The sequence below is a fragment of the Eulemur rufifrons genome, chromosome 15, assembly GCF_041146395.1.
Source record: "Eulemur rufifrons isolate Redbay chromosome 15, OSU_ERuf_1, whole genome shotgun sequence".
Taxonomy (NCBI): domain Eukaryota; kingdom Metazoa; phylum Chordata; class Mammalia; order Primates; family Lemuridae; genus Eulemur; species Eulemur rufifrons.
In genome coordinates, this window is record NC_090997.1 from 6,694,770 (window position 1) to 6,711,761 (window position 16,992).

The 16,992-nt window shown below is 55.6% G+C and overlaps 1 protein-coding gene across 2 annotated transcripts in view; it reads right to left on the reverse strand.

Moving 5' to 3' along the window:
• CPNE5 (copine 5) overlaps window positions 1-16,992 on the reverse strand; it is an 85,829-nt gene extending 68,837 nt beyond the window's left edge. For both annotated transcript variants that reach the window (XM_069487917.1, XM_069487916.1), the window contains exons 1-3: window positions 16,832-16,992; window positions 2,391-2,431; window positions 1,467-1,513 (exon numbers count right to left, since the gene is read on the reverse strand). In XM_069487917.1, the coding sequence (XP_069344018.1) occupies window positions 1,467-1,513; window positions 2,391-2,431; window positions 16,832-16,926 (183 nt within the window). In that variant the 5' untranslated portion in view covers window positions 16,927-16,992. The remainder of the gene's footprint in view (window positions 1-1,466; window positions 1,514-2,390; window positions 2,432-16,831) is intronic.

Genomic DNA, 16,992 nt, shown 5'->3' on the forward strand with positions numbered 1-16,992 from the left:
TTCAAACAGGAGCCAGGGGCTACCAGGACCCCTCAACCCGAGCCAGCTCCCCGCTTTCCTCACTGCACCGGAAAACCCTCCCGGGGAGCTGGGCGAGGGAGGCAGGAGAGGGAGGCAGGAGGAGCAGACACAACAACGGCCACCATGCCCTTGCCAGCCTCTGCAGGCCCAGCTCCCTTTCCTAATCCTTTTATTCCTTAACAACCATTTATTAAGCACCTACTGTGTGCTGGGCACTGTTCTAGGTGCTCAGAATATAGCAATAAAAAAAGCCAATGACAATCCCGGCCCTCGGGGAGTGACAGGTGACAACAAGATGAATAAATAAACCAGAGCACGGTGGGTGGTGAACAGTGACACGGAGACAATAAAAAGCAGGGAAGGGGAGTGAAAGGGTCGGAGGGGTTGGAATGTTAGACTGGGTGGCGGGGAGGCCTCCACAGGCTGACATCTGCGTCAAGGTCTGAGGACAGTTGGAGGAGCCATGGGGACGACATGTGAGAAGGAACAGCCAGTGCAAAAGCCCTGAGGCTATAGCAGAGAGCTGGGTGGGCCGAGCAGTGGGAGGTCACATTATGTGGGGCCTGGGGGTCATCTGAGGGACTGTGGTTTTGCAGGATGGGAGCTCCTGGAGGGCTCTGGGCAGAGGAGGGACAGAACTTGACTTGGGTTTCAACAGGCTCCCCCGGCTGCAGGGTGGGGAACAGACTGGAGGTCCGGGAGGCCCGTTCACCTGCAAACGGCTTCTTGGGAGCGGGCCCTTCGAGTCTGCCCTTCCTCACGCTCCCTCCCACAGGGGACAAAAGGCACATGCAGTGGGAGTGGGGGCCACGGGAATGAGACAAGGCTGGAAAGTGGGCCATGCTGGGATGTGGTGGGTCTTGGAAGCCAGGCTAAGGAGCTGGGTCTTAATTCAAAGCAGAGGGAGTCATCGCAGGTTTCTGAGCAGGGAGATCGCCTAGCTGAAGCCATGCTCGCATCAGTCAGAAATCATGGGAAGGAAGGATTCCAGACCAGACATGGTGCTGGAAGCTATACCCATGCCCCTGGCCACCAGACAAGGAGGTCTCAACAGGCCTGGGGTCCCTCTCTCCTCCTGAGACTGGACTCCCTGAGGACACGGCCGTGTCTCCTGTCAGACTGGGGCTCCCCAGGATAGGACCATGTCTCCCCTCAGAATGGGGTCCCCAAGGACAAGGCTGTGTCCCCCCTCAGACTGGGGCTCTCAGACTGGGGCTCCCTGAGGGCAGGAACCACCTCTTCCCCTTCCAGTCCTTCCCTGTAACAGCAGAGACGATACTCCACCCTTTGCACATCTTGGTAGCCTTCAGGGGGGCTAAGATGCTGCAGTTAGAAACATGACAGGGGGATCGCTCCAGAGTCAGAGACGGACAGACACACAGACAGGCAGACAGAGAATCAGGGACAGGCTGGTGTTTCTGGCGTGGGGAAGGGGCTGTACCTACCTCCCGCCACTGCTTGTTCTCCATGCCTTGAGTATACATGACGCACACTGCGGGGAGAGGAGAAAAGTGGGTTAACACCCCAGGCCAAGAGGAAGGTGGAGGTCCCAGATGGGAGGGTCCTGGATGGGCAGGCGCCTCAGAGACTCCAGCCTGGGCGGCACTGTTGAGTCTGGGTGGGGGTGGAGGGTGTCTCCTGAGGTGGCTGGGGTCTTGGTGAGTGGGTCTATGAGTCTGGCCCCCAAGCCTGGCCCCCAGGGGTTCTAGATGCACCAATTCAGAGTGGTAGGCTTGGAGAAGGGAGCCTAGAACATAGGTGTGTCTGGAAGGGACACCCTTTGGGAGGAGGGTGGGGGCCATTCACTTCTAGGCCACAGCAAGGGTCTGAAATGTGAAGCAGTATGGAGATAGGGTGGCAGAGATGTGACAGGGACAGCATGGGAAACCCTCACTGTTCCTTTAAAGCCCAAAGCAGTCTCAGGCCTATTATCAGCATCAGCCCCACTTTACTGATGGGGAAACTGAGGCTCAGAGGAGACCAAAGACCTGTCCAAGGTCATACGCTTGGGTGGCACGACTCAGGGCTTAAACCTTGGACTCCAAAATCAGTGCTCGTCCCACCAGACCACAGCCAATGGGAGCTCTTAAATGTACGGGTTTCCCTGGGACTGAGACCGTCTGGCCCCAGACACCTCAACCCCTCCCAGCCCGCTCTGTTGTGTTGAGGCTTCACAAGTGTGGGAGCTGGGAAGGGTCACACCCCAGTCCTCTTTCTCCAGACACTACTGGTGAACATGAAACAGGCTCGACACTCTTGGAACAGAGAGTCTGGTGCATAGTTAGCGCTCAGCAAGTGTTTGCTACTGTAATTAATCATAATGTTGTTGGTGTCATTGTTACTGTGTTTATTCTCGGGCCAGGACTTACGTGGGTCAGACTTGGAAAACATGTCTTTATCCAGGAGGTTCCTGAAAGAGGGGGAGAGAAGAGGGGTTAGCGAGAAGTGACCTCAGGGGATCTGGGCCCGTATTGAGACTGGAGGCTGCTTCTGGCCTGCCCTCAGGCAAAACAGGAAGAGAAGGCGGCTCCTTCCCCAAACTTCCAGTAAACTCCATTAACAGCCAGGCACTGGGCGCGGGGAGGGTCTTCAGCCCCATCTCCCTAAGTGTGCGGGCTCCCTAAACCACCCACCACACCATTGTCACTCCGAGAGTGGGTACCCTGGCGCCCTGGATCCCACAGCCGCTCACTCTCGGGCCAAATCCTAAACTGCTTAATGTCTTAGCCCTTTCTAGAAACTCTCCTTTGACCACTTCTCTGTCTCTCAAAAAATAATAATAATAGTGGCCGGGCGCGGTGGCTCACGCCTGTAATCCTAGCACTCTGGGAGGCCGAGGTGGGCGGATCGTCTGAGCTCAGGAGTTCGAGACCAGCCTGAGCAAGAGCGAGACCCCATCTCTACTAAAAATAGAAAAAAATTATATGGACAGCTAAAAATATATATAGAAAAAATTAGCCGGGCATGGTGGTGCATGCCTGTAGTCCCAACTACTCGGGAGGCTGAGACAGGAGGATCCCTTGAGCTCAGGTGTTTGAGGTTGCTGTGAGCTAGGCTGACGCCACGGCACTCACTCTAGCCTGGGCCACAGAGTGAGACTCTGTCTCAAAAAAAAAAAAAAATAATAATAATAATAATAATAAAATAGGAGCAAGCAATCAAAACTTATCCATCCAGTCTCCCATTCTCTCAAGACTCTACTCACAGCCAGTTTATTCGATGGTCTCATCTGTGCTGACGGATTAATGAATTATACCTCCCAGGTGTGAGCAGACCCATTTGAACAGGGTCCTTCCGTGCTCAAGGCCAGATCTGACACACAGCCCTGACACTCCGGCAGGCACTGCAGCAAGGTGATGGGCACAACACCTGAGGACACAAGGGTCTCGGAACAGGTGCTAAGCCCCTCCCGCCCTGCCTCCGTGCAATAACAGCTCCGCTCATGAACCCCAGTGGTGGCTCAGGCAGCGCTAAAGTGCAGTTATTAGCCCCCAATTCTCACGCTGCCCTGCGAGGTCGGTATTGGGCGGGCATTGTCCCAGCTCACAGATGTGGAAGTGGAGGCTTGGGGCGAGCCGGCAGCCTACATCCTACACATCTGGGATTCCTTATTCCACAGTGCCTTGATACCATCAGGGAGCAACTCAGCCAGGCGGAAACTCGGTTTTAGGCTGGGGAGTGATTTGACCTCTCTGAGCCTCCAGCTGTGCAATGGAGGCTGTCGTTGTAGCAGCCCTGAAGGCTGCAGCTGCCCCGCCCGTCCCCCCAGCCCTCCCAGTTCCAGCACACACCGCGGTTTCCTCCTGCAGGCGCTTCTCTCCAGGGGGCTTTCTCTGGCAGGCGGACTGCAAGTGCCAGAGCCTTCGTGCTCCCAGGGGCAGCGCTGAACCAAAGAAGGGCGGGGGCTGGGAGATAACTACCCAGCTGCCTCACTGCCCGCAGGGGACAGCTCTGCCCCGCACAGTCTCCCCGAGGTCCCCGTGGGACTGCGCCCAGGGGCCCACCGGGAGACCTGCTCATTGAGACACCCTGTGCCGGCTCAGGCTCCCCTTCCCTGCCCCGGAGGGGCTGCCGGAGCCCTTCCTGCCGTGTGGCCGCTCCTGACTCCCCACCTCTACTGCCCTAAAGTCTTGGCTCACTTCCCAACCCGCTCAGCCTTGTCCCACCTCCCTCCCAGATGTCCCAGGGGGTCTCGGCGCCTCCCCCTCCGCTCCTACAATGCCCCCACTCAGGTCCCTGTGCCCCTTGAACCGCTTTTCCCAGAGAAGAGAAACAATCCACACTGGCTGGTGTTGCTTCCTAGCAGCCAACTCCAAAGGTCAGAGCCGGACAGGGCCCTCGGGATCATGTCCCCCCTTCTCCTGGATGACAGGGAAACAGAGGTCCAGGAGGGGCAGGGAGCAGCCCTGCCCTACAGCAAGCAGGGGTAGAGCCAGCCAGGTCTAGGAGGAGGCCTCAGCCCGAGTCACGTCACGGTGGCCTTCAGCAGTGACAGGCTGTCGGGCAACTTGACCCCATGGTGAACCCCACTGCCCATGACCCCACCGTGAGGTGGGAGCCAAAGACCAGCTGACAGACAGACGCCGCAGCAGCAGCCTGGGGCCAACACATGGTGTCCTCTGATGCCTGGGGGGCCCCAGATCGTGTTCACAGGTCACCCCAGCTCCAGTCGCAGCAGTGCCCCCCCCCCCCCCGAGAGGGGATTCCCAGACGGCTCCTGGAGAACTTCCTCCCTCCCCCATGGTCTCCACATCCAGGGGCCTCTCCCCAAAGGCAGCCACCCCCAGCTAGCCTTCCCTGACCCGCAGGCACTCCACCCCTCTGCCCGCCCCCAGCAGCCCCTCCACCGGACCAGATCCGGACCAGATCCACTCCCAGCCAGCTGTTACTTTGGAAACCATCTGATAAACCTCCCAGCCCACTGCCGTGGGCACGGGATGAACTGATACACTAGGCGGCTCTGAAGAGTGGGCAGCAGGGGCTACGTGGAAGGTGCCACTTGTACATGCAGCCGTTCGCACCGCGGCGGGCCGACTCCCACCCAGCCTGGCCTCCTCATCCTGACGTGCGCTAGCTCTGGGGTCAGGGACATCTAGCTTGATTTAAACAAAGGACAAAATGCCTTAACATCAAAGATGACTCCCCAGTGGTGGAACCCGAGGCCCGGGGAGGAGTTGGAAAGTAATAAAGCGGGGGGTGGGGGTGGAGGATTCTCAACTACAGCAAGCGCTGCGGTTTATCTTTGAGTCTGTAATGAAATTCTGTAATTACATAAACTCCTAGGATGTAAACTCCTCAGCGCTCACCCTTCCCAACTCCTTTACAAATCAACAACGTGAGACTCAGAGAGACAGCAAATGACTCCAAGGTCCGGGTCTCCTCCAAGTTTGGGTCTAGAACTCTGGTTTGGTCACGTCTCAGCTAGTGAGAAAGAGACTCAGAGCCTGGATTTCACCCTAGACGTGTGTGTGAGAGAGATAGGAGATCTTATCTTCCTGGTACTGCCCGCTTCCCAGCCAGGCCACAGGCGCACAGCTGGACTAAGAAACAGAATCCAACCACCTGGTTCCTGTGACTCCCTGCCCAGGCACCTCAGGACCCAAATTAAGTCCTGGGACATGGATCAGCCTGACGACCAGCACCTAAGGTTAATGCCAACTCTTCCCTCTGCTCTGCTGAAATTATTCTTATCATCCTTCCAGACCATTCCTACCCTTCCTGCTCGATTTTGCCATTCCTGGACACTGACTGACCACCATTCCCTCTCCTCTCTCCTGGGCTCCCTCTGGCCTGAGGCACGCAGCCCGTTGACCACTGGACTCCAACGCAGCATTCAGCACGCCCCGGGCTGCAAAATCACGGGGCCATCTGCCTCTCACTCTGGCCGTGTGCTCCTCCCGCCTCTGCCTTGCACCTGGCCGAGAGCAGTGGCCTGGCAACGTGGATGAAGAAAGCACAAAAGGAATGGCCAGATGGGTGAGCAGGGCTCTTGTCTCCCCGCCTGGATGGTGCGTGGTCACACTCGGGGACAGCCTACGTCCCCTTAGCTGTGGCGTGTGATGGTTAAGCGGATGGACAAGCTGGGTTCACATCTCAGCTCTGGGCAGGTGACTTGCTTTCCTTGTGCCTCAGTTTCCCCATCTGTAAAGTGGGGCTAAAAATGGTTCAGGGCCGCTGTGGAGATTAGATATGTGGAGCACATGGAACCTAGTCCAGCTCGTAGGATGGGTCAGTCATTGTCGGCCTGGTGTTAGCAGAGCAGTCACCCTCCTGGCAGATGCTTCTGGTGACAAGGGCAGCACAAGCCACCTGCGCCTTTGCTGGTCCAGGGAAGCCCACGCCAGTGCACACTCCCAGCACTCCCTTCGGAAGTGCCTGTTGACTCCCTCCCGCTGGCTGGGAGCACTCCCCAGCTCCTCCTCAGCCTCCTTCCCTCACCTCGGCCTGGAGGACCCTCTGCCCCTCACCTACGTCCCTGCCCCCACCCCCTCTCTGGTCCCTCACCTTGTCCACACTTGCCCCATCCATCCCTCACCCCGACTGCCTGTCCTGACAGAGAGCTCAGGGCCTACTGAGCCTTCCCCCTTGGCCTTGAAATGGTGGCATCACCCCGTGAACCATGGGCCTAACACTTCCCGGGGCTCGCCCCAACCCCAGAGGGCAAAAGGCAGGTTCTTGGACCCCATTCCCAGAGCCTGGTTTTGTAGGTCTGAAGCATGGCCCCAGAAGCCTTGTTTAAACAGGTGCCCAGCTGTGCCCTCATGTGTCTCTGATGGCAGCTGTCCCAGTACCACATGTTGAGACACCTTAGGGCCTCGGCTTCCTCCACTGCCAAGTCAAAGACAACAATATACACGTGTGCAGCACTTGCAGGCTCTTCAAGCTAAAGCACCTTCCCAGCGATCCTCCCCCTGAACCTGGGGACCCCCAGGCTCAGGCACCGTGAGTGACCTGCCCACGGGCACACACCCAGAAGAAGCCTGGGCCAGGAAGCCAGGTCTTCCGCCCCGAAGAAGGGTGGAGCCGTGGGCATAGATGAGACCTGACCACAAGTGCTTTTCTTCCACTTTCTGTCTTTGCAGAGCTCAAAGGGAAATTTTTTCCAATAGGCAAAATGTATTTTTTCCCCCGAAAGAACACACAACCCTTCCGCTGTCTGCACAGCAGCCTGGAGCTTGGCTTCTTTTGTTCCTTAAATCAAGGCCAGGGAAACGGAGCCGAGGGCCCTTCTCCTGCTCGCCCTCAAGGAATCATTTCCAATAGGGTGGCTGTGAGAAAACGGTCATCCACTGGGCCCTGAGCTCACAAGTCTCCGAGGCCCAGCAAGGGGAGAAGGCACTGGAGAGGAGAGAGGAGAGCCCCCGCAGGGGCCAAAGGAGGGGCCTTCGGGTGACACCTTCCATCTGACACGCTTAAGAAAGGTGCGGGTAGGGGCTTAAGAAAGGTTCCAGTGTGAGGTGGAGACACAGCCCTGACCTCGGGGAGCCCCAGTCTGAGGGGAGACGCGGCCCCGTCCTCAGGCTGAGCTGAGATGCTGGGTGAACTGACCATCACACATTCCTGGTTGTCTCTAAACAAAGCCCATAAATGCTTTGAACTCAACAAAGACTCTGGCTGCAGCACAGAAAGAGACACATTTTCCTGGACCAGGGTCCTTAATGGGGGTCATGGACCCTCTGAAACTGTAAGCAGGATATAGCATATTGGTACACATACATGGACACACTCTTTTGCAGAGCTTTCATCAGATTCCCAAGGAGATTCATGAGGCTAAAAGGTTAAGAAAAGATGGTTTATCTCTTCCCAACAACCCACCCGAATCATCCCTCCAACGTGGGGCGAAAGGTGGGGGTGTTGAGAGCACAACTTGGAGTTTCAGCTCTGCCCCTTACCAGCTGTGTGGCCTCAGGCAAGTGACTTAACCTCTCTGTGCTTCTGTACCCGCATCTGTACAGAAGGGGTAATAATAGACCCACCCTCCCAGGGGTTTTCTGAGATTAATAGAGTTCATACATGCAAAGCAGTGAGAATAGTGTCTGGCACATAGTAAGTTGCAGTTCAGTGCCTGGCATACAGTAAGTGCTCAATAAAGGCCCGTGGAGAATAAAGATGGCTTCTAGGAGTGCCCCACATTCTCCCTGCCCTGCTCTGTAAAGGCTGGCTGTGGCAGGACCCGAGGACATGCCCTCGCCCACCACCACCCATCTGGCTGTACCGCCTTCCTCGAGGGGAGACCGGGGCTGGTGAGCCAAGGTCAGGTAGAAACAGGAATCCTGAGGGCTCCACAGACACCCCTGGATCTGCAGGGCCTGCCAGCATCACCCCGTTTCTCTATGGAGCAACTCAACCCCACACATCTGGCAAGTGGGGTGGGAGAGGGATGACACAGATCAGGGACACAACCGGTGCCAAGTCCTTTGTGGGGTCCTTAACCCGTGACACCCTATTTACCCTACATATGGATGCCAGGAGGTGGACGTGGCTCCCATGCCACAGGCAAGGCAGCTGAGGTTAAGCAATGTGCCGGTGTCGCCTGGCTTGTCAGGGAGTGTGCTGAGATCTGAACTCTGAAGCTCAAGCTCATCTGGAGGTGCCCCGGGGAGCACCTGCACTGCCAAGAGCCAGGGCCCCCCCAGCTCCACCTGGGCCAGCAGTGCCCCTTGTGGCCTCACCGCCCTGTTTCCTGCCCCAGCCTCTCAGAGCTGCTCGAGATGGACGACTAGAGAGAAGAACTGGAGAGTTTCCCACACCCGCCCAGCTCCCGCCCTAACAGGCAAAAGTTACCTGAGGAAAGCAGGGAGGGAGCTGGGAGGAGAGGGACCTTGGCACCCAGCCCGGCGCTCACCCATCGCCCCTTTCAGATCCCTTGTGCAAGCAACTGTCTCCCTGCCAAGCAACCTCACCCAGGTCTAAAAAGCAATTTCTGCATGGCTTAGGGAGCACTCCTTCCTGGGTTATTTGCATTTGTATAATTAATTACTGCAATAAGTGTCCCTCCCATGCTGCACGGCCAAGGGGTGAGAGCATGAGCTCAGGCCTCCAAAGCGTCCAAGCTGGAAGCATCCACACCGCCACATGGTAAAACTCTAACCCCGGACAAGCTACTTCACCTCAGCCTCCTTATCTGTGCACGGGTCACACACCGGCCCTGTGGGGTTGCTGTGAAGCCAATAGCTTACAACAGAAATGTGGAGAGTGTGCTCAGTTCTTCTCTGTCCCTACGCCCCCTCCGGTCCCATCCATCAAGTCTTAAAGGTTTCTGCTTCAAAAACTCCTCCCAAACCGTCCACTCTTCCGCCTGCCACCATCACCATCGCCTGGCACTTGTAGGCTGCAGTGGCCTCCTGCCCAGCAACGTGCTTCAGTGCCTCATGTCCCCACCCCTCACCAGTCCGTTCTCTTCGCGGCAACCAGAGAATTTTCCTTGAAAGGTCAATCAGAAGTCGTATGTAACACCTGCCACCCAACGGCTGTTAAAATAATAAATCGAATTCCCTAGCATGGCCTGCAGGCCACGATCTGCACTCCCATTTCCTCTCTGACCTCATCCTCCTCTGCTCCCCCACTTCTCACTCTGCCCCAGCCACACTGGTCTCCCTGCAGTTTCACAAGCATACCAAGGCCTTTTCTACCACAGGGCCTTTGCACTTGCTGTTCTCCCTACCTTCATCACCCTTCCTCCAGATCTTCCCTCAGCTCAGCTCAAACGTCACCTGTCTGTCTTGTCTAAAACATACCAAACAGCCACAAACTTATTTACAGACCACTGATCCCCATCAGACATTATTTGCTTAATCAAAAAACGTGTACATTTGTTTATATTCCACCTCCACCCCCACCCCACATGAGTTCTATGAGGAAAGAGAGTTTGCCTGTCTGGTTCACCCATATGTCCCCAGCACTTAGAACTGTGCCAGGCAAAGACAGGACTCTCAATGGCAAATCAAGATCAATGTCAATTATCGAATGAATGCGTCACTAGTGTTCAGTTATTGGTACCTATTATCATAAACTTCTTAGTGCATTGCAGTTTATACAGAACTTCACAGATTTAATCTCTTTTGTCTTCCTAACAATCCTAGGAGATGCGGACAGGACCAGTATCCTCCACCACTTTACAGATGGAGAGACTAAAGTTGGACAACTTAAATGACCTGGCCCAGACCTCAGAGAAGCCAGAAACTGCAGTGACTGCCAGGGTCCCGCCTAGGTTTCTGCCATACCCAAGGCGTAAAGCTGTCCTACTGGGGCCTTCAGGTGCTGCGCCAGGCCAGTGGAAAAGATGTCAGGGGACAGAAGCAACTTGCAGTGATGTGAAATCACACTAAGCCTTTTGTTCCTTGGCTGGCAAACTGGCAGAAAGAGAAGCAGTCAGGGGTCCAGCCAAGCTGCACTTGGAGAATCAGTCCCCAGTCACCTGTCCACTGGCTGCAGGACAATCTGAGGAGTCGGTCTTCAGAGATGCCAAACTCCATGCCTCTCACAGCCCCAGGGAGCTCAGGCGGCCTCCTTGGAGAGCCCCTGTGGCAATGCCAGGGCGGCCCATGTACAGCAAGCAGTCCCCATGCTCTTCCTGCTAACAGAATGCACACTAGTTCAGAGCTGAGGAAGACCCCCTGAAGTCAGGGAAGGGAGGCCCTTGGCCCTAGTCTAGGAGTGGACACGGGACCCAGTTTTGGCCACTGAAATATGCATGGAAGTTTGCTACAAGATTTTGGGAGGGAATGTGTGTTCTTCAAATAGAACTTTTCAACGAGAAGCCTGTGGCACTACACCTAGCTTCCCGTCTTTGGATGTGGTCGTGACGCCTGAAGCAGAGGCAGCCATTTTGTGCCAATGAGCCTGCCATTGAGATGATAGCGAAGTAGAGAGAGAGCTGGGTCCCTGATGGCAAAATGAGCCAATCTACCTCCAGACTCATTGTGACCCGAGAAAATAAATGTAGTTCAGGTTTAAAGCCACTATCAGTCAGATTTTCTGTCACCTACAGCCAAAGCATTCCTAACCGAGCCTGACTCCTCTCTGCCCCAGAGCTTTCCAGCCTCATTTCCCTGCCTCCTCCCTACCCTTTTTTCCCAATGGTAGGTCACCTCTAGTGATGGCCTTGGGTCTGAGCAGGGAGGCCTGTGAGCTGGGAGAGGAGGGTTGGTAAGCTACATCGCATGGTCTGGATGCCATGGAAGGCTGGCTTCCATCTTGTGACGCTCTCTGGCTGCTGCTCCCTGGGGATATCCCAGATCTGGGTCTGCCTCTCAGAATCACAGGCATCCCTTAGCAAGGAAGGCCTCTTCCATCCCTGGGGAGAGACGCCTACCTCTGGGTCACACCTACCACAGTTACTACCCAGGCCTCTACCATGATCGCCATGGAGACTCCAACCCCCAACCTCAAGAAACCCCTCAAGGCTTTGAAGTCTGACAGAACTGGATTTAGATCCTCCTCTACAAATGTACTAGCTGTGTAAATCTGGGCAGGTCCCGTAACCTCTCTGAGCCCCAACTTCCTAATTAGCAAAAAGGGTAAATACTATCTATCTCGCAGGACTGTTGTGAGGTTAAAAGATATAGTCATTGTGGTAGGCAGAAACACAAGATGGCCTTTGAGATTCCTGCCCCCTGGTGCGCACACCTGTAGAATCCCCCTCCCCTTGAGTGTGGGTGGGACCTGGGAATATGGTGGGACAGTCACTCGTGTGATCAGGTCACGATACATGGCACAGGTGAGCAGATGCTCACCCCTGTGACCACGGTTGCTTTACGTAAGACTCCGTTGTAGCAGGCTGGGGAAAGATTGTCCTGCTGGCTCTGAAGAAGCACGCTGCCGCGCTGTGAAGGGGCCACACGCCAAGGGCCTAGGGGTGGCCTATACGAGCTGAGAGTCGCCCTGGTCTAACAGCCAGGAGGAAAACAAATTTAATCTTACTGCTGCAAGAAACTGAACTCTGCCAAAACCCAGAGATCTTGGAAGAGGACCCCGAGCCGGGGCAGAGATCACAGCCCGGCTAACACCTTGATTCCAGCCTAGTGCGAGCCTGGGCAGAGGAGCCAGTCCATGCTGTGCCTGGACTTCCGACCTACAGACGGGGAATAGGTGGCTGTTGTTCTAGGCTATAGGTTTGTGGTAATTCGTTACAGAGCAACTCAAAACTAATGTAATGATCCCAGTTTGAACCACACAAAAGTGCTATTTGAATAGGTTAAAAACACTTGAGTATAGGCAATTGTACATGGTTCAGCCTAATACAGATGTAAATACTTATTACCTGCCCTAGTATGTAGGAAGCGCTCAATAAATGCCATTGTTAGTACTGCCCTGGCTCCACTAAACTGAGTACCTTGGCATACTGAATGGTTAAATGGACCTCTTTTCCCTAGCACTAGATTTGACATCTGCCACACTGTCCCTAGGCCTCCCCTTCCCCAAAGCCACCCTCCTCCTGCCTGTCAGAAGGAAAGGCCCAGAGCAGGTTTACGCCCCTTCTGAGAGGCCCAGGGCACACTGCTGCCGAGCTGGGCTGCCTCTCAGGCCCTGAGGCAGCAAAATGCCAACCTGAACAGACAGCAGAAAAGAGTGTCTCTGGGGCAGAGGCAACAGCTGCCTGAGGGCCCCATACCAGCTAGCGGGGAGAGAGCAGCTGCTTGCGGCATTCCAACAGGGCTAAGAGATCAGGCTGCCTCGGGACTCTCCCCTCCCCATCTTCCCTGGGTCTCTTGGTCTCAGTGTGGAACTGTGCGTTGCTTCTCCAGCCGGACCCTGCCCCAGTGCAAAGGTTTCTGGTTATGTAAAAAATGCAAATCATTCTTTCTAACCACCATTGCTGGTCCAGATCCCGGCACCAGACGATGGGTTACATAGAGACCTGGAAAATAGTGGGGACTTTGGGGAATGGGACACCAGACAAGTAAATTTTGACTTGGTCTGCAGGGTGGCTAACGAAGACAGGAAAGGTCTAGAACAGACCATCGGAGTAAGGAAGAGCTTTTGGCTCAAGGGTGTAGGGTCTTTAAAGTCACATTTTCTTTTCCTTTCTTTCTTTTTTTTTTTTTTTTTGCTTTTGTTTTTGTTTTTTTGAGATAAGGTCTTGCTCTGTTGCCCAGGCGAGAGTGCAATGACACAATCACAGCTCACTACAGCCTCGAACTCCTGGGCTCAAGCGATCCTCATGCCTCAGCCTCCCCAGTTGCTAGTACTACAGGCATGAGCCACATGCACATCTAATTTTTTAAATTTTTTGTAGAGATGGAGTATTACTAGGTTGCCCAGGCTGGTCTCCAACTCCTGGCCTCAAGTGATCCTCCCACCACAGCCTCCAAAAGTGCTGGGATTACCAGCGTGACACTGTGCTTGGCCTAAAGTCATATTTTCTACAACGTCTACTGGTATCAACTTCCACAAACCACCTGCCTTACCCACTCCCAAAACATCCTCTAAGAATCTCTAGATAGATCAGATCTCCAGGACCCACACAAACCTGGGACCCAGGTATAGACACAGACCTTCATTTACTTTCAGTTGTCAAATAATCGACATCAACCACTATTTGTGGATTAATCCACTTAATCCTCATACCTGGTAAGGATTATGCTTGCTTTACAGATGAGGAAACTGAAGCACAGCCAGCTTAAGTAGTTTACCCGTGATCACAGGAACAGAGCTGGGATTTGAACCCCAGGAGACAGGTGCCAGAGCTCACAGTCCTAACCATTGCGCCAAACAACCAAAGGCTTTCTGATCTTCAGCCCTTAGTTTACCAAAATTGGTAAAAAAAATAATTGTTTGGGAGCAGACTATAGATTAGCCGAAGATATACTCCACCTGGAGCAGAGGCCCGAACACGTCCATCCCACAGTGTTACCTTCAGCATGGTGGCCTGTGCTCTGGCTCGGACATGCCCCTGCATCAGGCAGCTTTGCTCAGCGAGGAGCGCCCTAGGATAGGCGTGGGAGGGGGGCCTCCTGGGGCTGCAGTGGGTCATAGGACCCCTCATGAGGAGCAGAGGGAGAAGGGAACTGGAAACCAGCATTCCTGGGAGCCATCCCTGAAACAATGGCCCCCTCCACCCGAGCTGTTCATCCTGAAACCCCCTTCTCACCTCCCAGCCTCTCTGCCTGTCCTACTGTTCCCTGCCCACCAGCAGGTGACACCTAGATGCTCAGGGCAGGGGCAGCCCATAGCCTCCTCTCCGGGGGCCCGGTCAGCGCTGACCACAGGGTGCAGGAGAGAGGGACTAGACTCCTTTTAACTGGGGACCATGCAGTGGAGAATATGCCAGAGAAAGTCACTCTGTGTACCTCTCCCTCCTCCCCATCCTCCTCCTGTTTCCGTCTCTCTCTGTTCTAGAACCTCAATAGTTGCAGCTAAGAGCTTGATCAACAATTTCAAGGCCACCCAGATTGTTTCTTCCCCTCCACTCTTTTCCAAGTGACTCCTCCCTCCTCCTCCCTCCCCACTAAAACCCACTTCCCCACCCTCCGGCTTTCTGGAGAGCAGGAGCAGGACCCAGGTCAGACCCTCCTCAGGCTGATGGGTCATGTCCCCCGCAAGGGAATGGATGCCAGGGTCGGCCCCAGAGCCACATCTCCCAGGAGCTCAGATGCATCCCAAGCTACTTCTTATACAAGAGGTTTGAGTCCTTTGGACACACCTCTACTTCCAGAGAGCAAGCCAGAGGGACCAAGTGCTACTGTCTTAGGGTAGCTACTTATTGAACACCTACTGTGTGCCAGGCAAGTGCAAAGTAGTCTGCTAGGGCTTCGTGCTCCTCTATGGCTGCCAGGCACTGTTCTAGGCACGTGAGCTACCTTGGCTAGCAGGTTCCTCCGTGGGTACATACATGTTGCTTGTTGTTTGTGCTTGACATAAGGGGAAAGCTGAGGCTTCAAGTGTGCCCAAGTGCTGAAGCAGAGGTTCCATTTCAAGAAGCCTAACTCCAAAACCACAATATCACCTGCCCTGTCTCCTTTTCTCTCCACTGGAGTAGAGGGTCTGTGGGTCTGATTCAGGGTGGGAGTCCCTGCCCCGGAATGCTCGGGCGGAGAAGGGATGAAGTCTACACACCTGAGATGTCTTAAGAGGTTTAGTCCTCAGTATAGGAGTGACCCGTGGCCCCGGCTGAGTACTCAGGGCCCAGGGGACACAGAAGATAGTAATTTGAGCTGGGTGTCTCATGGATGAGAGGATGCCCGGAGGCGGGAGCGGGAGGCCAGGCCTTTCAGGATGGGGGGACAGGAACTGACAGCTGAGGGAGGAGTGAAACGTGGACGGGAACGGGCTGTTTGGAGGCTTGGAGGTGGGAAGGATCCCCACGACTCTGAAGAGGACAGGTATGACAGAAGCTGGGAGGGAGCGCCAGGAGCGGGCTGTGCGCGCAGAAGGGAAGGAGGGCTGTGTTAGCTGCCGATGTCTGAGGAGGTGAGACTGGAGCTAATGAGCCAGCAGGAATCCCCCAGCAGAGCAACACAAGATACGAATGGCGCTGGGAGATGATTCTGACAGCATGGGGTGCGGGATGAGGGGGGACACTGGGAGCTGTCACAGGAGCCCCTGGAGGGCCTGGCTTGGGGGCAGCTATGCTCCACCACACCAAGCCCCCACTCCCACTCCCCCACAAGTCTTCAGGAGAAAGTACCCCCGAATCCCTCCCTCTTTCACAGCCCTGCCCAGCCTCTCTGGCTCTACCTATTCCTCCCCAATGCCCCAACTTTGTAATACAGGGCTGGGGGGCAACGAGGTCACCGAGCATGAAGGGGCTGACCAATGAGTGATTTGGAAGAGGATGGGGTGGGCCATTTGGAGCAAGGGCCAGCCAGGGCCCCAAAACTGCTCTCAGTTATTTGGGGAAGGGAGCACGGCATCTCTAGGGGAACTTTAAGGGGGCTAGGCCTGGGCCACAGTGCCCCTCGCAGCCACGGCAAGGCAGGGATCCCAGGCCCGCCACAGCGTGAGTGCACTAGGGAACAACCCCCTCCACCACCCATCCCCTCTGACTGCCCGGGCAGCCTTCCCCTCACCTAGGACAACCTGGGGGAGACCCAGCTCTTAGGGAAGTCGCCCCCCAACCCTTGTGACATGACTGAGGATTTGGGGGTGGTAGCCCACAAAAACACTACTCCTTCCCTGCTGGGCTCTAAAATCTCACAGTGTTCTATTCCTTTGGCTTGAGATTCTGGACCCAAGTTACCCTTTTTTTTAAAATGGTGCCACTTTAAGTTGTTATCATTTATCCACACCTCAGTATGACTGAGTCAATCTGATCCTTTTCCAAGAGTTGATTTTGTTGTTGGAGGGGAAGGAAGGCTTTAGAATCCCGGGGTCCAGGAAGGTGGGTGGGTGGGGGAGGAGAGGATGAGGATGCTGGAGTGAAGGGTGGGAAGGGGCAGAATAGAGAGGAGGACAGAGAAGGGGGTAGGCAAGCCTGCGGTGGACGGTGGACGGGGCAAATCCTTCACTTCCCTGGGGAAGAAGGTTGGTCAAAGATAGCCCAAGCGGAGACCCTGGTGTCGCCTTTCACCACGTCCCTCTCCCCACTCGGGAGCCTGGACCCCTCTGCTCCTGTGTCTTCCTACCTCCTCGAAGCAACAGCCTGGAGTGCAAACTTTCTGGGATATGACCCCAGCCTGGCTTCCCATTCTGCCGTGGCCACCGGCAGCTAGCTGGGCAGGGGCTCTTGGCGGACCGGCAGGGGCGCGTCTTGGAGGCTAGGACACTCTGGGAAGGGGGCGCGCGCGGAGGCAGAGAGTCGAAGCGCCAGGGGCTGCGGGGCTCCGGGTCCAGGGGCGGGGCATGGGGACCCAGCCAGCGGGCGGCTCACCTGCAGGACACGGTGATCTCCACCTTGGTGGCCGGGATGCTGCCCGCCAAGGAGTCGAACTCGCTCAGCGACGCCATGTCCTCGGGCTGCTCCATCGCCCACCGCACCCCCACCCCAAATTAGTCAATCCCTGCGCGATTCACGCCTCCTCCGGAGCGACT